General features: G+C 47.5%; 1 protein-coding gene across 2 annotated transcripts; it reads right to left on the bottom strand.

Annotated features, from left to right (window-relative positions):
- Positions 1-1,270: 1,270 nt before the first annotated feature.
- FSD2 (fibronectin type III and SPRY domain containing 2) lies at positions 1,271-24,274 on the bottom strand (the record flags this gene model as incomplete). 2 transcript variants are annotated; one of them, XM_079699364.1, is made up of 12 exons in its annotated part: positions 1,271-1,523; positions 3,561-3,737; positions 7,305-7,433; positions 10,022-10,159; positions 12,873-13,023; positions 13,764-13,898; positions 16,335-16,490; positions 18,706-18,827; positions 20,081-20,103; positions 21,472-21,702; positions 23,386-23,481; positions 23,630-24,274. In XM_079699364.1, the coding sequence occupies 12 exons, from the start codon at positions 24,272-24,274 to the stop codon at positions 1,271-1,273; spliced, it is 2,256 nt and encodes a 751-aa protein (XP_079555490.1). The 2 variants fall into 2 exon arrangements, with proteins under 2 accessions (XP_079555490.1, XP_079555491.1); XM_079699365.1 differs by lacking the exon at positions 13,764-13,898.
- Positions 24,275-25,024: the final 750 nt, after the last annotated feature.

Below are 25,024 nucleotides of genomic sequence, written 5' to 3'. Positions count from 1 at the left end.
ACTGATATTTTCTCTTAAAAGATTGTTGTGCATTTGCTATATGTCATACACTGTTATGCATTCTCATGTTTGTCATTAAATCTCCCATCCTATAAGACAAGTATTATTTTTCTCTTCGTTTAAAGAGAAACAGAAGCTCAGGGAGATAATGTGACTTTTCAGTGGTCGTCAGGCAGAGTCGCTACAAAATAGCAATCAAACTCAGGTCTTCTGATTTCAAATCTGGTTCTCTTTACATTATAGGACAGTTCCTAGAATCAGTTGCAACTAATGTTGTCTATTTGTTACCAGACCTTAGCCCCCCCTACCCCAAACGTGCACATAGTGAAAGCAACACGTTTATTATTATTTATGTGTAGGCTGCTGTGTGACACCAGGAAGCACATAGTAGTAGGTAATGTTGCATTTTTACCAGTCTTGCCATCTAGCCACAGCTGCCCCTCTCTTCCTTCATACTGCCTCCCCTCAGGTTTGTCCCTCTCCTGCCATAGGTTTTCTGCTCTAGTTTGAACAAGTCCTGCCAGCCCTCACATGGAGAGCAGTGAGAGCCCGAAGAGCAGTGGCTGGATGAAACAAGTATTTGGTGTGCACGTGTTAGCCCTTGGGGATTGAGTGATGAACAAGACAGATACTGTCCTGCCTTCATGGAATTAGGTGTTACAAAGATCATTTCAAAATTAAAGAGGGTAAGTACCATGAAGGAGAGGAGCAGGTTTTTAGAAACAGTGTTCGGTGGGAGAAACCTCACCGGAGTGCCACTGACTACTGGGAAAACAGGAGAGGAGAAGGCTGCTGAGCATGGCACGTGGCTACCCTGGTTCTCTTTGTGGGTGGCCTCCTGCCTTCTTACGCCTGTTCTTGGCTGACTAATGAAATGTCACAAGTGCTGGGGCGCCTGGAGCCACTAACACTTATGTATCTCTTCCCTCCTTCTCCCCCAAGCTCTGTAGGCCTTGGGGACTCAGATACTTTGCATATACACAGATAGACCAATACAGTTTGACAACCTGAAAGACCTTTGAGTTCATTTAGTCTGAGCCTTCATTTTACAGCCAGAACTGACTAACCTAGCATCACACAGGTGGCAGCACACAGGATCCAAGTCAGGTGAAATGAATGCCATCACACCAGTCTGGCAGATAACAACATGAACCATAAATGATGAGCTGGGTGCATGGTGCTTGAATGCCAAGTTCAGGCAGCTGAGGCGTGAGTGGCTGGGAGAAGGGTAGGTACAGAAGAGAGACAGGAAGCTGGGCATCAGAATGGTCTAATAGAAAGTGACGTGCTTTGGCATTGAAATGCCATTGTGTATCTTTAGACATCCAGGCTTTTCCAAAGAAAAACAGGGATGCACAAATTGGTGAAGCTGACAACTGAACGTGTACAGATGCTGAGAAATGTCCACGTTGAAAAATGACAATTTTGAATTTTCATAGTCTAATAGAACGCCAATCTTCCTTGGAGAAACCGTTATCCTTATATCTGGAGTCATCTTGTTGTGTAGAAATTCATACTTATGCCTAAAGATTAAACGTTGATATAACAAAGCTTCAGAAATTCTGTAGATGGGCTATTTACAGAACATTTTCAATTTTCAAATACTCCTATGATTATATCATTTTCTTTTATTAAATGACTATCAAAGTAACAGGCCATTTCTCAAACTATATATCTTTTCTAAAACGTGTCCTAAGAAACTTATATTTCAAAACTCTGTTTTTGAGCAGCCACTTAACTGCAGAAACTTAACATACAGTATAATAAACTCATATTGCATCAAAATTTGTATAGAAATACGTTTAAAAATGTGGATTTCAAGGTTCAGATGTGTAAATCCCTTGTAATAAAGACATTTGAAACAGGAAACCTCATGATCTTTCATGTAATAAGTGGGGCCTTTTGGTATAATCTGTGCACAAGTACTCTGAGGCATCCCTTTCCTAAACTTTCAAACTAAGCGGGGCACCTGGGGGCCTGTCACCACTCAGTATTGTATAGCACCAGCACCCTCTCATGAAGGGAGCGTACGTCTCCTTTGTGCTTTGAAAATGGCTGAAACCAAAGGCGGCCACAGGAATTTCCTAGCTCTGCCCCCTATGGATGTTTGAAGTTCTGTGTGCCAGCATGCTGGTCCACATGGCTGGGATGAACGCTTAGAATATGATCCAGATGTGTCGGAACAAACCAGCCTCTTTCCATTCCAGTTCACCTTGTTTTTTTTCTTAACTGAGCAGCCAACAGAAACTGAATGAGCCCTTCCCTCTACTTTCCCTCTCACCACCAATAGAGTCTAAGACTATGAACCAAAAAATACGAGTCCTCCACTGTTAAGAGACACACACACATACCACCACCCACCCCCCTTCCCCGGACATCTTTCCAAGGTGGGACTACAAACTTCTGCTCTAGCACTGGGCTTTTCGCCCTTCCTTTTTCACTCTGTCTTGTGTTCCCACCCTTCTGTCTTTTAACCTCACCTCTCCCACTCCACACAGACTCCTCCTCGTCCTTTTTGCGCCTTCAGTTGTTCCCTGCCCCTTGTTCTTAACGGACTAGGAGAGGAGACTGGTTTTTTTAGTCTTACTTCAGGCAGAATATCCAAAAACAGTATGTGGCTCAGTGAACGGGGTTTCTTTCATTCCTCAAGCTGGGTCTGAGGTTTAGCAGAGCTGATTTTAGTCTTAATATCTTACAGGAGGAAAGTTGCTCTTCTCACCTTTGCTTAGGCATGACAACATTTAACTAACCACGATGGAGGCTCCTGGGCACAAAACATTGGATGAAACATTAATAGGATTCAGCAAGTCGAGGATCAGAGGCCCCATAGTACCCACGGTACTGGGAAACTGGTGTGGTAAAAATGTTTGCAATTTTTGAGATGGAGAGTGGTTGCACCCATGGCCTTCTAAGTCTGAAATGTCTGAAAATGGCCTGGGCCTTCTAAGTCTGAAAATGGCCTGGGCCTCATGGATTTTCCCAGCTTTATGGAACTACTCCAGTAGAGGACAGAATGCTTAGCGACAGAAGCAAACCGGAATTAACCATAACCATTAAGCCTCTGCCCACATCTACTAAAAAAGATGGAATTGGAGCTTCAAATCAAACTATTCATTTAGTAACAATGAAGTTGAACATAAATGCAAAACCAATCGCTTAGTGGTGAAGAGTGCTGTCTTTGGAGCCAGACTGCCTGGGTTTGAATCCAAGCTCTGAATCCATGTTGGGTGGATTATTGAACTGCTGTGGGGCATAGCTTTCTTATCTTTAAAATGGGATAATACAATTGTGGGAAATGAACGGGATAGTACGTGTAAGAGTGTAGAACAGTGCTTAGCGCAGAATAAGTACTCCATGAATTTTAGCTATTTTATTGGAAGTACCCAGAGCTGCTTTCTCTTTCCATCTGGACTTTAGGGAAGGGGGCTGGAAATGAGTCCTGAAATATCTTAGCATATTTTAGAAAACATAACGTGGGCCTTAGTTACTACTAGTGGAAACCTCTCGCTCTATTCTTATCAAAGCACCTTTTAATCTTGGGTATCCAGATTTCACCTTACCTTGATGATGCAAATGTGTGCCTCATGCACCAGGAGAGGCAGTTTGCTCCCAGGTCCTCCTGTTTAGGGACATCTTCAAAGGCCACACCCACCGTGTAATCCAAACACTCGTCCACCTCCACCTCCCAGTAATGGCGCCCTCGCACTGGAATTAGGTTTCCCATGACAGCAACACACCTGATTTTAGAAAGTAGAAGCATCTGTGATTTGGGGTGACCCAAGCCCAGCTGTGCAGGTGAGTGACACCAACTGCTGGGGTCAGTCAGTAGGTGGTCTAGAAGTGTGGAGGCAGGTGTTTGAACACCCACTTGTAAAGCAGCACAGCCCTAACTCTCAAAGCTCACTTGACTGATGCTGAAAATTAGAAGAGGATTATTACACTGCTGGTCATAGGTGAGGAGGAAACAAGCCAATAGAAAAGGCTCTGTTTGCTTTTTTCAGTGATTGGGCTTTTATAGTAACAAAAAGGTTTGGTTCACTTGTTCATGAAGAAAGAAAGGGATTGAGGACTTCCCTGGTGGTCCAGAGGTTAAGACTCCGCACTTCAACTGCAGAGGGTGTGGGTTCGATCCCTGATTGGAGAACTAAGATTCCACATGCCACAAGGCGTGGCCAAAAAAATAATAATAATAAAGAAGGACTGAAACCTAACAGAACACAGCACGGTCGATGGAACTATATGCTTGAGGTTCACGAGCTGGCCAGCACTTGCTTCTGGTCTCCTTGTTCCCCATCTGCCTCTCCCCCTCCCTCCCCAGTTCACACTTCTTTTTGAAATATAAATCTGATATCTTTCTACCAATAATTTCCAAGAATTTCTACCACCTAAAGGGTAAAATCTGAACTTTTTTTTTTTTGCACTGGACCATATCCATGTTTCTTGCCTCATCTTTGACCTCTTCCCATTAGGGACCCCATATTGCAGACACACTAAACTGCTTGTAGTTCTCCACACATGATCTTTCTGGCTTCCATTATTGGTACAGGTACAAGGCACCTTTTGCCTTGTTGTTCTGGAGAACTCCTCTTTATACTTTAAGACCTTGCCCCTCCTAGAAGCCCTCCTTGGGGCTCCTACAATGCCTTGTCCATGCTTCTTTTTTTTATATATATATAAATTTATTTATTTTATTTATTTTGGGCTGTGTTGGATCTTCGTTGCTGTGTGTGGGCTTTCTCTAGTTGCAGCAAGCGGGGGCTACTCTTCGTTGCGGTACATGGGCTACTCATTGTGGTGGCTTCCCTTGTGGAGCACAGGCTCTAGGCGCATGGACTTCAGTAGTTGTGGCACGTGGGCTCAGTAGTTGTGGCTCCTGGGCTCTAGAGCGCAGGCTCAGTAGTTGTGGCGCACGAGCTTCATTGCTCCGCGGCATGTGGGATCTTCCTGGTCTAGGGCTCGAACTCGTGTCCCCTGCATTGGCAGGCAGATTCTTAACCACTGTGCCACCAGGGTAGCCCTATCTTATCTTTTATATGTGTGTTTTTACATATGTGTCTCCCCCACTTGCCTATCTGAGTCTCAGATGGGCAGAGACTATATCTTTGTGGGGTTTTTTGTTTTTATTTATTTTTGGCTGCATTGGGTCTTTGTTGCTATGCGCGGGCTTTCTCTAGTTGCGGTGAGCAGGGGCTGCTCTTCCTTGTGGTATGCGGGCGCTAGGAGTGCAGGCTTCAGTAATTGTGGCACGTGGGCTTAGTAATTGTGACTTGCAGGCTCTAGAGCACAGGCTCAGTAGTTGTGGTGCACGGGCTTAGTTGCTCCGCGGCATGTGGGACCTTCCCGGACCAGGGCTCGAACCCATGTCCCCTGCATTAGCAGGCAAATTCCTAACCACTGCACCCGTAGGGAAGCCCAGGGACTACCTTTGTCTCTTTACCCCCAGCACACAGCACATTGTTTCATGGGTCAACAGATGTACTGGTAACAGGATATTAAAATGGGACTCTAACTCAGCTTGGTTCGAACCCCAAAAGCCAAGACCAGAACAGTAGGTGGTAAGTACTCCCATATTACAGTATGAGATGCTGGACCACCTACACAGGACTTGCAAAAGACATGGCCAAAAACTGGTTTTGCAACTTTTAGTTTAACACCAAAGGGTTGAAGCTGAAGATGCTTGAGGCTGTGTCTACCCAGAGAGCTGTCTTATAATCCACACAAAGAGTGAAGTAGCAGTGGCCTGGTCAAAGGTGTGCGTTTTCAGAGGACCACATATGAAGGAGACCCACCATAGAAATGCTGTAGATTAGAGGCTGCCCAACTCATGAATTATTGAAAAGAAGCCAATAAGATCTTTAAGATTTGATCAGTTGCATTCTGTTTTTTTAACGCAGGTAAGGACGTTATTGCTTCTTAATCCTCTCTGTGCCCCCCAACCCTGGGTTGAGTGGGCAGAGGCAGGAAAGGACAAAGTTGTGTTCCACTGTACTCTGTGCTGTTCTGTCACACGCTAACACTTACATATAGTAGGTATGTAACACACATGCAGTAAGAAGGCCAGCAGGGAGCGAGTGTCAGAGGAAGTGTCGGCTGCAGGACAGTCCAGGACCCAGGCAGGGAGGCTGGATGCAGTTTTCCATCAGTGGCCCCTCTGGCCCCCCAAGAGAGTCCTTTTCTTCCTTATAAGATCCTCCTGACTCTAAGACCAACCCACCGAGAATTCTTTTCATCCTGATTACCAGGAAGCTAAGAGCTGTGTTTAATCTTGGAAACAGAAATTAGCCCTTGGGCCTCCCTGGTAGCGCAGTGGTTGAGAGTCCGCCTGCCGATGCAGGGGATACGGGTTCGTGCCCTGGTGAGCCATGGCCGCTGACTCTGCGCGTCCGGAGCCTGTGCTCCGCAACGGGAGAGGCCACAACGGTGAGAGGCCCGCGTACCGCAAAAAAAGAAATTAGCCCTTGAAGTTAAGCTGTGTTCTTTTTTTCTTCATCTATCACTGTGATTTTTCTATTTCAGTAGGGCATATTTGCCCCCTGTTTGTTTGTTGGTTTTTTTTTTAGATTTTTTATATGGACCATTTTTAAAGTCTTTCTTGAATTTGTTACAATATTTTTTTTCTGTTTTCTTTATTTCTTTTGGGTTTTTTTTTTGGTCACAAGGCATGTGGGATCTTAGCTCCCCAATCAGGGATCAAACACGCACCCCCTGCATTGTAAGGTGAAGTCTTAACCACTGGACTGCCAGGGAAGTCCCTTGCCCCTATTTTAAGTCTTCTTTAAGCATTTGGAAAGAAATGAGTTACAAATACATCATTTTGACCTTGAGTACTAAGCTCTGGAGATAGCGCAGATCCAGACAGACAAGGCGCATCTTTGACGGACGGCCCTCTCTCAGGTCGTGCACTAGCGCGACCACCATTCCCTCCACCAGCTTTGGGCTGGTTTTTCACCAGGGCTTTTGTTAGATAGTATCACAATGTGGGAGAGAGAGCTCTGGGCCAAGCACAGGGGACCTGGGTCCTTGCTGCTCTCCTACGGCCTGACGGTGTGACCCTCCAGCCCCGGGAGCCCAGGACTCCACCTCAGAGGCCACAACACGTCTCCTCTGCCGGCACCAGCCAGACCCCTACTCCCCTCTCCCCAGCCTCCCCTCCCCACCATCCCCTCCCCCTCACTCATTTCTAGGAGTGAGAGCCTGAAGCCCCCTTCAAGGCTGCATCTGTCATAATCCAACTTTACCCGAATAACAGCGTGTATTAGGCTGGTTCACAGACTGTTCAGGTGGGTGAGGGGCTGATACAGTACCTGGTAAAGCGGGTGTCGCTGGGAAGCGGCTCCCTGGCGGGGGCTTTCCTCTCACTTCGTACCATTGTAAGCCCATCTTCAGAAACGGTCAGCCAGGGATGGCAGCTGTGCTCGTTCAGGCGAAAGTAGCTGCCTGCGAGGGGAGGAAGCACACAGACACACACCCCCGCCCCAACAGCCAGTCACTCCTCTGCTTTCTCCACATTGCGCTCCATGCGCGCCGAGGCTTCCTGCACGATACACATGAGCCTGGACTTTGCGTGGTAGTGACCCTCATGTTAATAATGGTGGTGGTTAACGTGTTGGGGGTTACTGTGAGTCTAGTACTGAGCTAAGCGGTAACTCTTATCTCATTCACTCCTTACGAGTACCCAGGGGTTAGTATTTCCATCTTATAGAGAAGAAAACTGAGGTGCAGGGTGGTTGAGAAGTCAGCTGGCAGATGACAGAACTCAAATTCGAACCCCAAGCCCCTCTGATTCCAGTGGCTGCACCCTTAAATGGGAGGCTGTAAATACCTGCTGGTGAACAGGAATTTCTAACCTACTTGGCAAAGGGAATAGCAATTGAGGGAATTCTTAACGATCAATTTGACAAAAGGTTAGCAAAATTCCACATTCAACTTTCAATTAGGGCAGCCGGGGAGAAGGAAGGAGATTGTAACCCTCTCCAAATCATGGTTAAAACAAAGCACATGAAAAAAAAAAAAAGGTACCTGGTGGCTCAGTGGTTGAGAATCCGCCTGCTAATGCAGGGGACACTGGTTCATGCCCCGGTCTGGGAAGATCCCATATGCCGCAGAGCGGCTGGGCCCGTGAGCCATGGCCGCTGAGCCTGCGCGTCCGGAGCCTGTGCTCCGCAACGGGAGAGGCCACAACGGTGAGAGGCCCACGTACCGCAAAAAAAAAAAAAAAAGGTACCGAATGGGTTTAATAAGAAATTAGTTTTTTTAAAAAATCCTTTGTTTAGGAACATAGTAACTCATTCTCCATCATTGTCTCTTAGTCTAGCTCCTCAGTTCCCATTCTGTCATGTTCATTGCTTTGAATTCTACTTCAGGCCTCACCATCAAGCTGTTCACATTTTTTTTTCTTTTTTGGCTGCGTTGGGTTTTGGTTGCTGCGCGCAGGCTTTCTCTAGTTGCAACGAGCGGGGGCTACTCTTCCTTGCGGTGCACGGGCTTCTCATTGTGGTGGCTTCTCTTGTTGCAGAGCACAGGGTCTAGGCGCGCGGGCTTCAGTAGTTGTGGCTCACGGGCTCTAGAGCGCAGGCTCAGTAGTTGTGGTGCACGGGCTTAGTTGCTCCGTGGCATGTGGGATCTTCCCGGATCAGGGATCAAACCTGTGTGCCCTGCATTGGCGGGCAGATTCTTAACCACTGCACCACCAGGGAAGCCCCAAGCTGTCCACATTTATTTCCACAATTCGATGCTGCTGGAAATTTCATTTGCTATCTGAGCGGACGGACCAGGGGGAGGCAGGTTCCCACCTTGCAGCTGACAGGCATGGCGCTTACTGGCTGCTCTCTAGGCCCAAACAAGGATCGTTTTTTGAACGGATAGATATGTCTTTTGCCGATTGATGTTTATTTAAGTTTTTTGTAAATACACTCTTAACAAATTATTTGAACAAAGGAATTCAGAGACAATAATAACCAAGGGCTGGCTGTACCTTTTGCTCTGTTCTCTTTTATCGAAACAGCCAGAATTTGACATTTCAAAACACCAAGTCAGCACAAGAAATTAGAAATGCCAGTCAACCAAAGGAAAGTTCCATCACAATATAAAAGAAAAACCTGAGTCCTAATCCCAGCCCTAACCACTACCGCCTTTGGCAGCCATGTAACTTGTTTTTTGCATCTCTGTGGAAGGAGCATAAGTGGGGACTAATCACATACCTTTCCTCCTGGTATTGGAAATGACGACAAAATGACCCTACATCCCTCAGTGGAAGATCCCAGCCACAGGAACGGTGTCCCCTGAGCCCTGGGCCCAGGCTCCCTCCTTCTGCTTCTTACCTGCCTCTCACCCAATCTGCAGCTGGCCTGAGCTGGGCTTGCTCTGTGAGGTGTGGGAAGAGCCGCCTGGCTTTAGCGCACCTTAGCAAAGCTCAGAACCCAGAGCCGTGGCAGTGCTGGGATAGCAGGAGATGCATGGAATGTTTCTAGTGATAACTCTGCTGACTCAGGACTTGAACATGAGATGTGACAATTCTATGACGTGCTGATGGCAAGTGCGGGGGGACGAGGGGGAGCTGGACGTGGATGTGGGCCCCCACTAAGGCATCCGGAGCTACGTTGGGCCTGTGGGTAAGGAGATGTTTGGGCTGATAGCAGGGAGATAATCCATGGCCCATGACTCCTCCTGGGAATTTCATAAAGACCACGTCTCAGGGGTGGTGTTCAGCCTGTGTGAAACGTGGTTTCTGGGCCACCCAGGTCCAGTGTGACAAGCCTCTAGCCTACCTGAAGGTCATGGAGAAAAACCCTGAGTTCTGATGCTTGCTCAGCCACCCCATTGCTGTATGACTTGGGCCTTCGGTCTCCCCTTCTGTAAAATGGGACCCCAGGGCTTTGATCACCCCTGAGCCCCTTCCCAGCCTGATTTGCCATGTGTTCATATCAGTGAACATTTATCGATTTAACAATGAAGTCATAGCAGCCCTGGGTCTGCCACAAGGGGGTCACTTTGGGCCCAGAGAGTATGCGGCGGGGGTCACAGACCTGTGGTGTGGACTGTAGCAGGCTCGCTCCTTGCGCTGGGGCCCCCCACGTTGAGGGCTCGCACGTAGATGGTGTAGCTCTGCCAGGGCTGTAGCTGCACCAGGCACTCGCAGGTGGGGATGCCCACAACAGACCTGGGCAAGGAGGCAGCTGAAGTCACCCTGGGGCCGGGGCAGCCAGGCCCAAGCACCAGGCCCTCCTTTCAAAGCAGGGATTTTTAACTCCCCCCGCCGCCACCCCTGTCCTCTGACCTCCAGCAGCGGTGCAGGCAGGAGTGTTGAGCCCCTCAGTGCTCTCTCCCACTCAGGTCCACTTTTCTCATTTCTTTGTATCCCTTCTGTCCGTGGCTCTCTCCCCTCCAAGCTCCCCACCCCATGTCCCAGGCACCTTGTCTAACGCTGCATGGCGGGGGCACGCGTGCAGTTGAATCCAGTGTGTCTCAGTCTGTCTGGTAGGGACACACCCTCTCTGAGGGCAGGGGTCAAGTACCACTTACATAAGCACAACGCTGGGCCCCTAGCAGTCTCTCAGTCTGCGTTTATGAACAAATGATCTGGCTAGAGCTGAAAGGCCCACAGAAGCCCACTGCTATTAACCTCTTTGAGGGCAGCTACCTACTGGGAATAATTCAATTTATGTAAGTGGTACAGTACAGGATTACAAGCCCATGGTTGCCACTGTCTGTACTCCTGCAGCTGCCAACCCCATTTCAGTTCAGTAGGAAAGAGAAGCCTTCAGGGTGATGCCCATTTACAGATACAACACCCACACCTGGCGAGGCCGGGATGTCCAGGTCACTCTGAGGCTACAGCTCTGGCCAGAGGGGCACTTTTACATATTCATTCCATAAGTATTTTTTATTTTATTTATTTATTTGGTTATGCCGGGTCTTAGTTGCGACAGGTGGGCTCCTTAGTTGCGACAGGTGGGCTCCTTAGTTGCAGCTCACTGGCTCCTTAGTTGCGGCTCAAGAGCTCCTTAGTTGTGGCATGCAAACTCTGAATTGCGGCATGCAAGTGGGATCTAGTTCCCTGACCAGGGGTTGAACTCTGGCCCCTGCATTGGGAGTGCAGAGTCTTAACCACTGCGCCACCAGGGAAGTCCCTTCATTCAATAAGTATTAACTAAACACCTTAGGTTTCAGAGACTGTGTAGGAAGGCCCTAGGGAAAATTAATGTAGTCTCTGCCCTCATAGAGCTTACAGTCTAGAAGAGAGACATTTCTCAAGCCATCACTGGAAGAAACATAAGATGGTAACCATGACAAGTTGACAGTGTACTATAGAAGGTATAGTAGGGGAAAGGTGACTTTTGAGCTGAACTCTGAAGAATGATGAGGAGGTAATTGGATAAAAAGAGAGTAGAAGAGTCTCCTACATAGAAGAAGCATGTGCAAAGGCCCTGTGGCAGGAAGAAGCATGGAAAGTAGGAGGAACTAAAATATGACCAATGTGGTTGGGGCCAGAGAGGGAGGGAGAGCTGGTGTGGTTAACCTGGAGAGGCAGAAAGGGGCCAGAGCCTGTGAAGGAATTTTGTCTTTTCTCCAGAGCAACAGGATGCCATGATTAGGTTTATACTAGGAGAGTCAGCACCATCCCAGATCACCTAGGTCAGTGACCAGCCTTCTGATAACCCCAATCATAATGGGCTGGTCCCAGGTATCAGGTGCCCTTAAAGTATCAGCACAAGTTGCAAAGGAAATCCAAACCATTCAGGTGGCCAGACCACTGGACTCACTGCCCTGCTTCTGAGGATCCCCAGAAGTAGATCAGCAGCCAAGGTCAGCAACCAAGGTCAGCAGCCCTGATGTTCTTGTGGACACATGGATTCTACCTGGGGCAAACGGGTGGGTGGGATAGATGGCCACGGCCCAAACCCTGAATTTAGCATGGAAGAATCTGTTGACACCAAACCCCTCTCTTCCATTTCTCCAGAGCTGGGTAGGTACACAGCAGGGAAGCCCCTGGGACTTGGTGGCTGGTACCGGGCTGCCTGGTTCATTCCCCTTCCACAAGCTTCTGCACTGCCTGGTTGTAACCCAGAGGTACATCCATGTTTCCTCCACTGTACACAGCTGTAGATTCGTAGGATCTGCAGGCCCTTGTGATCACTGAGTCCAGCCCTCTTTTATCTGTGAACCCCTCCAGATCTCTGCCAACCAAAGGGGAATGTGAGCCACCAGACAGCCTTCTACCATGGACATGTTCTTTATACATTGAAATCTAATCTCTTTCACTTCTGCCTCTCACAGTTCTCTCTACTTCTTAAATTCCAGCCAGGCGGGTCTCCTGGTTCCTCCAGTACAGGAAGCTCACGCCTGCCCAGGGGCCAGGTGCTGCCTGCATCCACTGTCTCAGGCCTCAGCCCTTCCCATGCATCAGGTCTCAGTTCAGACGTCTACTCTATCCAAAGTAAGCCCCCACCTTCACCGCATTCCCTATTTCATTGAGTTTCTTTTCCCTTCATAGCACTGTGTATTTTAAGCATTTGTTTTCTTGGTTTTGGTTTATTTCCCCCCACTCGACTGTCAGCTCTGGAAGGGTGGGGAGTTTGTCTGTCTGGTTCACCAACGCCCAGGCACCACCTGTGCGCTCAATACTTGTTGAATGACTGATGGTAAACCTTGGTTGGGCTAAGAAAGCAAACCTGAGGTTTACCATTTATTCACTCATCCATCATTCACCTTCAATGGTAGCATTCTAGCTATTTCTCACAAAACTAAGCAACCTAAAATTAAGGTTCCTGTGTGTCACAAATTCTGACCTTCTCTCCAGACTCCACACATTTCCTAAGCTGTGTCACTGTGTCAAGGCCTCTCGTGCCCAGCCAGCGCCCCTCATGACTCACTCAGTTACGCCCGAGGCTCCCGGCGCTTCTGCCTGGGTCAACTCCACCGTGTATGAGTCCACAGGATTCAGGTTCCCAGACTCCCAGCAGATCAGCGCAGCCTCTTCACAGCTCCTTATCTCTTTGCTTTTCATAATGGGGGGACAAGGTGCTAAATGCAGGGGAAAGGAAGAGATGAACAAACCTGTTCACATCCAGCCCTGTGGTCCAGAGCATGGGCAGACATCGCAAGCACTCTCTTCCTACAAGAGATTCAGTGCAATAGAAAGCTATAGACTGAACATTTGTGTCCCCATCCAAATTGATATGTTGAAACCTATTCCCCAATGTGATGGTATCTGGAGTCTTTGAGAAGTGATTAGGTCATGAGGGTCAAAGGGGTTTATTATACAAGAAAACCCAATGAGCTCCCTTGCCCCTTTCTGCCATGTGAGGACACAGCAAAAAAGACAGTTGACTCTGAACCAGGAAGGGTCCTCACCAGACACTGAATCTGCTGGCACCTTGATCTTGGACTTCCCAGCCTCCAGAACCATGAGAAATAAATTTCTGTTGTTTATAAGCCACCCAATCTGCAGTATTCTGTTATAACAGCCCAAATGGACTGAGACACCAGGGAATCCCTTTCAGATGTTTCTGGAATGGAGGATGGTTGCAAGGTTCAAATGGTACTGTGTCCAAGAGCAGTACTTTTTGATATTTTGAGACCAACTGTGAGAAAATGTCCCTGCCATATCAGGCATATAGATTTGGTGTATTAAATGAAAGAAAAAATGCAAAGCTATTCCTGCCCTTCTAAGTGAAATCAAGAGCCCTGCCACGTCAAGAAAGCCGTGACTCTTGTGTCCCCTTCAGTGAAGGTCCTGCTACAGAAACAAATGGCCCCCTTACCTGTCATGTACACTGCACACTCACTGGCAGGGCTGAGGCCAGCCCTGTTCTGAGCTGTGACCAAAAATTCATACTGGGTATTTGGCACAAGGTTTGTCACTGAGCAATATGTTTCTTTGACCGTCATCGTAAACTCTGGGGAAAAAATAAAGACAAGAATTCAACCCTAAAATAGGCCAACTGGTTCCAAGTTCATTGCACTGTAATCTATTTCCCCTGTAATAGATACAGAACTGGCCACCAATTCCTCCCATCTGTGTATGCATGCCCTTCGGCAGCGTGACTCGGCTGATCCTTCCATTGAGAGGTCTAGTCTTTCCCACTGTGCCTTGAAGCTGGGCTTAACCATGTGACTTGCTTTGGCCAATGGGACTATAGCAAACATGGTACAGAGATTTGGGAGGTGCTGGTGCACAGGGGCCTTGTCCTCTTCCTGCCAGGAATGCTTCCACTTCCATGGGAACAACCTTCAGCCAGCCTCCTGGAGGATGAGATCACATGGACAGAGGCCTCAGCCGTTGCAGCTGAGGCCCTAGACATATAAGCAAGGCCATCCTAGCCCATCCAGCCCTACCAAGCGGACCCAGACCAGAAGAACTGTCCAGCCAATTCATAGAATTATAATAAATCATAAATGCCATTTTATTTTATTTTATTTTTAAATTTTATTTATTTATTTATTTATTTTGGCTGCGCCGGGTCTTAGCTGCAGCACACAGGATCTTCGTTGTCGCATACGGGCTTCTTAGTTGTGGCATGCAAACTCTTGGATAAATGTCATTTTAAAAATTGAAGTACCTTTGATTTACAATGTTAGTTTCAGGTGTACAACATAATGATTCAATACTTTTATAGATCATACTCCAGTTAAAGTTATTATAAAATATTGGATATATTCCCTGTGCTGTACAATATAACCTTGTAGCTTATTTATTTTATACATAGTAGTTTGTACCTCTGAATTTCCTACCCCTGTTCTGCCCCTTCCAACAAATGAATGAATATAAATATTTGTCATTTTTAGCCAATATGTTGTGTACATGTGTGTGTTTGGGAGTGTTGTTACACAGCAAAAGCTAACTGATACACGTCCAAACATCCCCAGACTCTTGAAAGGCAGTAATAAGTCATTAATCCACTCTCTGATATCAGTTCCTTTATAACAAAGTGATCCATTAAAGATCGTTATTGATCCCCAGGACAAAGCCCCAACACAATGGCCTCTTCTGCAGAGGGTGCCAACAGGGTTGATTTGTGGCAAAAACTGACTGATCGATCAGATCTGACTTTTTGGTCCACAATCTCCCTTTTCAAATCTCCCCTTCCCCCGGCCCCCCCGCCAACGCCCTCTTTAGTCCTTATTCTGACCACCCTCACTCTCCCTCATCATTGCTTAAACTTACTTTTCTCAAGGATTCCCCTTCCTTCCAAATCCCTGGGCAGATAAACCATCCTCACCTTCGGCACATAGAACCCTCCACCTGCATGACCCGGTACAAGGAGAAGAGCTCTGGGCAGGGAGCCTGCAGACTTAATTCTCATCCTGGTTCTGCCATAACTCACGGTGTCCCCACAGACAGCTCACTTCTCTCTAGGGCCCAGATTCCTCATCCATAAAATAGAGATCTCTAAATCCCTTTCCAGCAGTCTCACTCTGACCCAATGCACACAGAACAGGCCCTGCTAGGCTGGCCCTAATCCCTGATTCCTTCAGATGCTCAACTGGGGCTCCTCTGCTCTCTCTCTCTCTCTCTCTTTTTTTTTTTTTGGCTGCACCATGCGGTCTGTGGGATCTTAGTTCCCCGACCAGGGATCGAACCCATGCCCCCATGCATTGGGAGCATGGAGTCTTAACCACTGGACTGCCAGGGAAGTCCCCTCCTCTGCTCTCTGGACTCTCCCTTCTCAATAGGACACTGGCTTATCTATTATGGGGGGTAGGCAGGTATCTCAGCCCTAACCCTGGGCTTGCCAGCTCCATTTCCCTGGGAAGAGAATGGGCCAAGAGCTGCCCACAGTGGAGGCTGGGGGCCATTCCCAGCAGCTGGCTCCATCTGGGAATGTGGATCAGATCCGGAGCAGCCCTCCCAGGCTGCAGAACCCCCCCTCAGCCCCCATGGGGGTCTTCAGGCTAACCTTCCAGATTCTCCCACCACAGGGTTGCTCTGAGGAGAGCCAGCCCGCACTCACATGCCAGGACCTGCTAGAACCCAGCCAGTCCAGCTGGGCCTCTTCAAGGAGGAGTGTCCCCACCCCTCTTGCACACAGTGCAGCCAGAGACTTATCCCAAGGACAACTCTGACCCAACAGTGGTAGATACAGTCCATATACCTTAGCCTGGCCTTGTGATCCTCCCCAGTCAGGCCCCAACTTGCCTTCCTATTCCTTTCTGCCATGCTCACCTGCCTGCATCCCATCCTCTGTGTAGTTCCCAGATCGGGACAGCTCCAAGGAGCCAGGTGTGCAGGTTCATCCCATCTCTACCTTCCCAACCTCCAGGAAGGCAGGGCCCTGGCCTCTGAGGGGCCTTAGCTGTTCTGGAGCGTGGTTCTGTTCCTGGCAGAGCCTCACCTGCTCGGTCCTTCCCAGGCGAGCTGTCCTGCACTGGCCAGTAAGATAGCTGATAGCTCTCCACGGTGTCATCGGAGTATAAGCTCCAGCACACTCGGACTGAGGAATCTGTGGCTGAGTTGGGGGCCTGTGGGTTTATCACTGGAGCAGAAGGAGCTAGAAAAGGAAAACAGAGAAAAACAAAAAGGAGGAGACTTTAGAGGTATGGATTGGGAATGGCCCCTTTTACAGGACAACCAATCCCTCAATGCATCCTTGGGCTTTGGAGATGGAAGAGGCAGCCCAGAGTGGACAGGGATGGGAAGGCCAAACCCCCCAACCGTGAGCCTGAAGCAACCGGTATGTCCATTCCTGCTTTGACCAATCCACACAAGCTAGAGGAGGTGGGGTTGGTGACAGCAATTCAAGCTGGGGTATGGTTTGTAAGTCCTGACCTAGGGATGGGTCCTCTGACCCTTCCACGCCATCCAAAGAGGCAGGACAGCCAGGACCACAGCCCTGCTGCCCTCAGCCCTGGAGTGAACAGAGGAGTGAAAGAAGCCTTCAACAGGGATGCCTTGCTTTTTCTGGGGGGCCCATCCAACAACCATCTCCTTCATTATGATGAGAGAAGATTGGGTTTGGCCAAATTGTGCTTTTCAGAACCAACTTCTTTAGAGTCCATCTACTGAGTTAATTCTTTTCTTCTCTGTAGGTTAATATTTCTGCCTCCCCCAGCCCCACACAGGCTCACCCACAACCAAGAAACACTCCTTGTTTTTCTTCCATAATTCTCCAACGGCAGCACCTCCCTCCATCCCAAGCTTTTAAGAACATCCTTATTTTCAAATTCTGAAATTGTTCAGTCCAGGTAAGACTTAAAAGAATGAACTCAGCCTTTCCTTGCTGGTTAGGGGCTGGAAGACCCTAACATGACAAAGATGAGAAGAGAAAGAACATGTATCCCCACGTGATGGAGTTCAGGATGCACAGAAGATGCCTTCTATACCCTGCAGAGAACAGCTCCATCAGGGGATGCAGTAAGAAGAGGGATGGCTCCAGATGGAAGCAGGAGGGTGATGGTCTGCATGGGACCTGGACACAGGAGGGTGAGGAAGAATCTCCATGTTTCTCAAGCGCTGACTTGGGCGATAGTGCCTTTCCTTCCAAAAGACTGGGCCTGATTACTTGGGCAACACCATCCCTAGACCATCCAAAGGACTTCATAGCTCAGTGAAATCTCCCCTTGACTCAGTAAGTCTAAGAATGGCCTCCAAGATTTATAATTAAGGACATTCATTTCAGTATGGTTTATAAAGGTGAAAAACCTAGAAACAGCATCCAACAGTTGAGGATTAAGTAAACAGATTAAGGTATATAGCCATCAGGGTGATGTTGTAGAAGAATTTATCAGTGCAAGAAAATATTCATCACAATTGTTTTGCTAAAAAAAGAAAGCAGATTACAAAACAGTAATTCCATTTTTATTTTTTAAAAATCTGTATAAAGGAAAAACCAAAATGATATACAAAACATTGTTCAGAATGTTGCTGGGTGTTGGTGAGAAAGGAAAGGTGAGCAATCAATAAAAGCTAAATTGTAGTACCATTCTTAAAAATAAGTTATCACAATAAGATTTTTTTTTTTTTTTTTTGCGGTATGCGGGCCTCTCACTGTTGTGGCCTCTCCCGTTGCGGAACACAGGCTCTGGACACGCAGGCTCAGCGGCCATGGCTCACGGGCCCAGCCGCTCCACGGCATGTGGGATCTTCCCGGACCGGGGCACGAACCCGTGTCCCCTGCATCGGCAGGTGGACTCCCAACCACTGCGCCACCAGGGAAGCCCCACAATAAGATTTTTAAGAGCTACCTGGCACTATGTGACGTGCTGTACATACATTACTGTATTTATTTCCTACCATGTCCCCATGAGTCATGATTATGTCCATTTTACAGACAAGGAAACCAAGGCTCAGAGAGGTTAGGTGAGTTGTCCAGGGTCACACAGCTAGGGAGTAACAGGGCTGGGATTCTCACCAGTTCCATAGGATTCTAAAGCCCATCTCTTAACCCTATGCTAAAAACAGCCACCTGGGAGGAACATAAATACAACAGTCGAGGAAATAAAATTTGGGATACTTGCTTGGAGTAAATTAGGCTTTCTGGGGCCAGATGTTGGCACCCTGGAAAGTGAGGGTGGGTATTTACCCGAGGAAGGTCAGCCTCTGTTTTCACCCTTACAAGTCATAAAGACAAAACCATGAAGCTTATGCAGCTGGTGGGGGGAAAATGCCTGTTTCTAAATCTTTATGATTTTTTTTTAGCCATCAAAGTTTCTAACTCAAAGCACAGGGAAACCGGTGTGAAGTATGCACACAAGTGAGATACGCACCTGGGATGGTGTTAATGGAGCCCATAAGCTCCTCCACCTCAGAGAAGTCCAAGGTCTGGTCTTCAAATTCAGGCTGCGCTGAGATTTCCACATCTGTTTTTGTTTTCAGGAATTTTCCGAGTCTGTGAGTATAAAAAGACACACTAACAAGAATGGAGGGGCATTCTCCTCGGGGGTCACTGGTGATAAGCAACGAGGGCCTCTTGGCTGAACTTTTATTTCCTTATTTTAACGTGCTGCGGGCTGCCTTCTGGCATCTGCTTCAGTGGCTGACCTACGAGGTCACCCACGGGGATGGGCAGGTTGGTTTCCGCCTTTGAGGAGAGGAGAAGGGGTGGGGTCATGTCAGAGGGTAGGGGGCAGGAGGATGTCCACCTATGAGCCCCAGATCCACACCTTCTGGAAGATCCTCTGATGCTGACCTGGGAGTTTCCCCGCCACATCACCCCAGGCCCCAGAGACATACAGCCCCTCTGGGGCTCCCTCTCCACGTGGTCAAGTGCCCTCAAGTCGATGACCATGGACCGGGGCTCTGGGTCTCCTGCACATGCTCCTGGCCATCACAGGGTTTGTAAGTAGCAGAGGCACAATTTGTAACCATGTCTGTCTTTTGCCAAAACTCATGCTCTTAACCCTTATATTATTAAGCTTCAGTGTTTGTGTTGCTTTACAGACATTGTCTGATTTTATTCCCATAAAGCTATCCCTGTTTGTAGGTAAGGAAGGTGGGTCCTAGACTGGTTGGACTTGCCCAAGGTCATGGGGGTAGCAGGATTTAAACTCCAGTCTGACTCTATAACGTGCATGCTTTCCGCAGCACACGGTCTGGGCCCTGGCCCAGCTGGGGGATGCTGGGGATGATCTCTGTTCCTCCTGCTGAAAGGAGGGGCTCAGAGAGGAAATCTGACCCTGGGCTTGCAGGCTAGGCCTCATAATATGCTCCCTTCCAGCTCTGAGATTCTAAGATTTGGTACTAGCGGGTCCTTGTGATCCCATACTGTCCTTCCAAAGCCAGTGCTATTTACTCGTAGGGGCAGACACAAAATCTGAAACTGGGAGCATATAACCAAGTGGAACTGATATCTAGTTGGATATCTAGAGGTAAAAGGAACAGAAGAAATACATGTCAGGGCTTCCCTGGTGGCGCAGTGGTTGAGAGTCTGCTTGCCGATGCAAGGGACACGGGTTCGTGCCCCGGTCCGGGAAGATCCCACGTGCCGTGGAGCGGCTGGGCCCGTGAGCCATGGCCGCTGAGCCTGCGCGTCCGGAGCCTGTGCTCCGCAACGGGAGAGGCCATAACAGTGAGAGGCCCGCGTACCGCAAAAAAAAAAAAAAAAAAAAATCAAGAAAATACATGTCACAACAAAAGTATTACCTCTCAGCCATAGCCACAGCATCCTAAAAAGGAGGAGAAAGAGAAAAAATATTGAATTGAATTTGGAAATTTCTTTTTCAAACTATATAATAATATAAACATATGTTAAAACTTGGAAATGAGTAAAAGAGAAAAATCAGCCATGTCCCATGCCCTAACAAAAATGACTCTTATGACACCTGTATAGTTTCTTCCCATTAACATTATGTGAGCACTTTCCAGGTTACAAATGGTCTTCTGGATCATCAATTTGAAAGACTGTGTAACAGTTCATTGAATAGAAACTCCATTGTTCACTCTACTGTTGGACATTTTGGTTGTTTCCAATTTGTCACCATCATAAATAACAGAGAAGACGTCTTCATATATATCACTTTCTCCATAATCTGGATTATGTCACTAAGCTACAGTGATATTGAGGAACCATTGGTTCAAAAGGTCTGAGTAGTACTGAGGGCTCTGATGGTGCCTGCCCACCTGCTGTCCAGCTTGGGTCACAGCTCCCTGGCCACCCCAAGCACGGCAGGAAGGAGGTGCTGTTGGGCTTGGAAGGACCACTGTGGCGTGGCCAATGTAAAGGCTGTATTTGGTAACTAGGAAGCTCTGGAGACTGAGGGCCCCTCCCTCACATACTGGGACCCCACTGCTGCCCCACATTCCTGTGGGACCTTGTAAAGAAAGGAGACCCCAGCTCTGAGCTTGAAATTCCCACAGTCTGGCTACATGGGGACTTGGGGTCAAATTGAAGTAGATTTCAAGGGTATCAAGAGATGGATTTTTTTTTTTGTATGTCTGAGCTTATGAAGTGAGATGTATAATGGCTGCACTAGTAACTGGGAAACAGGAGGTGCCTTTTTAGCCTGGAGATCTTTCTCCCCAGACCTCCAGGAGGCTGTCTGAGATGGCTAGAAAAGTCTCAGAGCACCGTTTTTTGTTTGTTTTGTTTTTTGTTTTTGTTTGTTTTAATTTTTGGCTGCGGCATGTGGGATCTTAGTTCCCCAAGCAGGGATCGAACCCGTGCCCCCTGCATTGGAAGGCGGAGTCTTAACCACTGGACCGCCGGGGAAGTCCCCTCAGAGCACTGTTTTTGCCCCACTTCATGATGAGGACACAGATCTCTGGGTAACCAGGACAGAGGAACAAAGACTCTGGTGTTAGCTGAGCAATGGTGGAGGGAAGGGTCAGCTGTGTATGAGCCTGCTCAGCCACTCATGGCGAAGCTGTGCAGAGAGACGAAGGATGTATCATCATGGTGATACATCCAGTGTAATCAAATGAATGCTGACCGTGAAAGTTGGTTCCAACATCTCCAGGCAGAGAGGGGACAATCTAACCTACTCTAATCATAATTGTCATTTCAGTTCCTTATTTCATTTCACTTCATTACTGACCTTAATGAAATCAACTTTCTCTTCATGACACATCTCCTCTATTGTTTCCATCAGTTCTTTGCAGGTTTCAAGATTTTCTCCACAGCTGACCAGCTGTCCATACAAGGCTTCCAGCTTCTCTTTCTTTTTCTCCTCTAGAGCTTGTATTTTTTCTTCATATTTTTGAGCAAGTGTTTCCAAGATCTCATTGTAATGTGACTCAAAGTTTTTTTCTTGTCTTCCAAAATTCTCCTGCAAGATATAGTTGATCTCAGCCATCATTTCACTGCATTTATGTTGACTACAGAGTTATTTGGGGCATGAAAATGTATCTATCCAGAGATGTTTTAGTCCCTCCCTGTTGTCTTAACATCGCTTGCCAGGGTGCTGAGGTGGACAAAAGGGTAGCTAGGACCAGGAGTCTCCAGCTAGAACCCCAGCAATAATCTTAACAAGAATTACTGCTTTCTCTGCTGGCCGCATTTTGCAATCCTCTTCCCCATACCCCACCCACTTCTGTTTTAGCCACCTCCCATCACCATGACAACCGACCAGGAAGACTTCCAGTGATGAGTCAGCCTGACACTGGAACTTTGGACCTTAACATGGAGATGTCTGCCCTGGGAGAATCCCACCTATCTTTCCCTCCTGAGCTCTCAACATCTCGTAACACTCACCTCCACTCCCTGATGCTTGGATTATACAAACATCAGGATCACACAGATTCTCATATCAACTAAGAAAAAGGTGCAGGGGAAGGGGAACAAGCCAGATGGTGTTGCCTAATAGATGAGAAAAGGCAGGAAGACAGAGAGAGGGTTGTGCCAGTACTTAATCCTGGAACGCAGTGGATGAGAAACATTAATTAAAGCATATCAAATCCTGGTCCCCCTAAATTAGATTGGAAGCCCAGGAGAGCTCTGTGGGTTCTGATTTATACCATCCTTATTAGATAACAGAGACATTTCCAAAGAAGAGGCTCTTATCAATCATTCAGGGAGTATTTACTGAGCACCTACTGTGTACACATTCTAAGACTTGCTCAGAATGGTGGAAGAGAGGGAAAAGCAGTAGGTGACCCCCACCAGTGTTGAGTGTAAAAGGACGAGCTTAGAGTCCTCACTGAGGGTGAAGCTGCTCTGAACAGAGAGTGAGCTGGTAGTACAGAGGGTAGGGAGTTCTGTCCTGGCTGTTGTATACTTGCCCTCCTACCACCCACCACCCTATGCTTAGATGTGGAAGGGCTTCTTGTCCCTTCTCTGTGCCTTCTATAGGGAAATAGTGGAATAGCTGCCCTCCCTTTTAAGATCGGGGGTGGGGAGGAAAGTCTAGCTTCACGGGAAGGGGGCCCAGGGCTTAGTTCATTCATATGAGTTGCTCCTGTTGATACAATCTGAGGCTGCCTTAATAGAAGAAGAGCATCCACATGAAGAGAGGGGACACAGGAAGTCCTCTGGTCCTTATTTCTGGGCTACCTCATTTGGATGGCTAGGTTGCATGCTGGCATCACAGCAGTGGACTTCACACCTACTAGGCACACCCAGGGGACCATGACATGTTTGGTGACAGGCACAGAAACTTATTGATCTTGTGAGAAATAGGTAACAGCCGAGGAACACTTATCAATGACAGGATGGGTGTCTTGCAATGCCTTATCAGGCTGGCCCATGAAAGAGTCCTACCTTGTAGTAGGACCAGAGCTATAAAGACACCGAAGACCCAGCCCATGAGAGCTAATAGTTCAGTAGGGAATGCTTCCAGGTAATCATTTCCACAGGTACATGCCCACTGTGCTACGGGAGGGCAGAAAGAGGGATGAGGGAAGAGGAGCAGCACTGACACCATATGTTCCAAGAAAACAGGTTCCCTAACTCATACCAGACACAGCTGATGGAAGCAATGTGTATCTGACTGGGTCAGCAAGCGTGCTCTTACCTCCACAGTGATGAAAACCTCCTCCAAGTGACTTGCAAAATTTTCCATCTCAATAATCTGCTTTTCCAACTTGTACATGTTTTTGTGAATTTCATCCTATCAAACAAAGGATCCCAAGAAGGCATTAATGCTATGTTTTCTCTCTCTCTCTTTTGTAGAAGGCATTTTAGATTTATTCCCTGCCTACATACTTGAGATTCAAATGCAATATCCAGAGAAAGGAGGATGAGGGCGATCTATTTACCTTGGCACTTTCCAGTGCTTTACCGAGCGGGGTCACCTCATGCTCCTTGTGCTCATCAAAAACCTTCTCCGACGCTCTTATTGGAGTTTTGCAAGTGACACAGAAGACATCGGCAGCTTCTTCCTCATCCTCCTCCTCTGGGATAACGTAGCACTCATACTCCTCACTGGCATGGCCGTGGGTGTACCTATAGGCTTCCCGCAAGTCCTGGCACTGGCCTGCTGAGCCCCATGCCCCGAAGCCCAGGTCCTCAGCCTTCGCAGCCTCGTCACTAAGTCTCCAGTCTCTCTGCTCCCTCAGTGGCTCTCTCCCCATCATCATATAAGGAGGATACTCTGAAACCTCTATTCTGGGCATGCTTTTGTCAATAAACTCATCCCCTAATTCGTGATCATCTTCAAGTCCATATAGATGGACAAGTTCATCCACTTCCTCTCCAAGGTCTCTCTGAGCCTTCCCTTTCATGGGCTGTCTTGGCTCATTGGTCATTTCGGCTTGAACTACTTCTCTTCTCATCTTAGTGTCTTCTTCTGGGAAGATCTGCAGTCTGTCTTCAGAGTCATACAGATCCATGTGATGAAAGTGGAAGTCCTTGGAAGCAGCGGGCCTGCCCAGCCCTGGTGCCTCCCCCGCCTCCCCCTCCATCGTAGCTCTGGGCAGCACTTCTGCACAAGCAGGATTCTTCCTGGACAGTTCCTAGTGGATACCCTGGATCCTAGAACACAAAACCCCATTTATGAGAAGGTCGTTGCAGTAGATAGTCATTAGATTGGGCTCAACTTATTCACAATTAAAAAAAACAAATCATCTGAACAGCTCAGTTGTAGTTTCACTTTAAACAATCTGTAAAGAAATGTTTGCTTTCTACAGGAGGATGGGCTTCCTAAGCTTAAAAGAGACAGGAGAAATTATGAAAAAAAAAACACATAAATTGATTTGACTAACAAATGACCTCTATACTTTGAAAAAACCTAAAAATCTCAAAAGGAAAAATAATAGGAAGTGTTTCAGGCAATTATTATTAAACAAATTATATGAAGTAATTGAAAAGAAAAATCTCAGGTTACTGAGCAATGAGAATTTACAAAATAATTTCTTTTGCATATAATATTACCTGTACAAAAACATTTGGAAAATAGTTCATCCTTATGAGTAACAGAGAACAAATAAGTCGATGCCATTTTGCCTTTTGATACCCAAGGCTGGGTAAGGGTCCAGTGAAGTGAGTACTCTTACATGTTGTTGGTTAGAATATGCATGGCCCCACCTTTCTGGAAAACAAGTGTGACAGCATGGATCAAGAGCCATAAAAATGTTCACACTCTTTAACCTAACAGTCCTCTTCCAGGACCCTAAGGAAGAAATCTCAAATACAGCGGAAAAAATTATTTCTAT

This window comes from Hyperoodon ampullatus (genome assembly GCF_949752795.1).
Source record: "Hyperoodon ampullatus genome assembly, chromosome: 3".
Classification (NCBI taxonomy): Eukaryota; Metazoa; Chordata; class Mammalia; order Artiodactyla; family Ziphiidae; genus Hyperoodon; species Hyperoodon ampullatus.
Note: the sequence above shows the minus strand (reverse complement) of the source record. Positions and strands in the feature narration are given on the sequence as shown.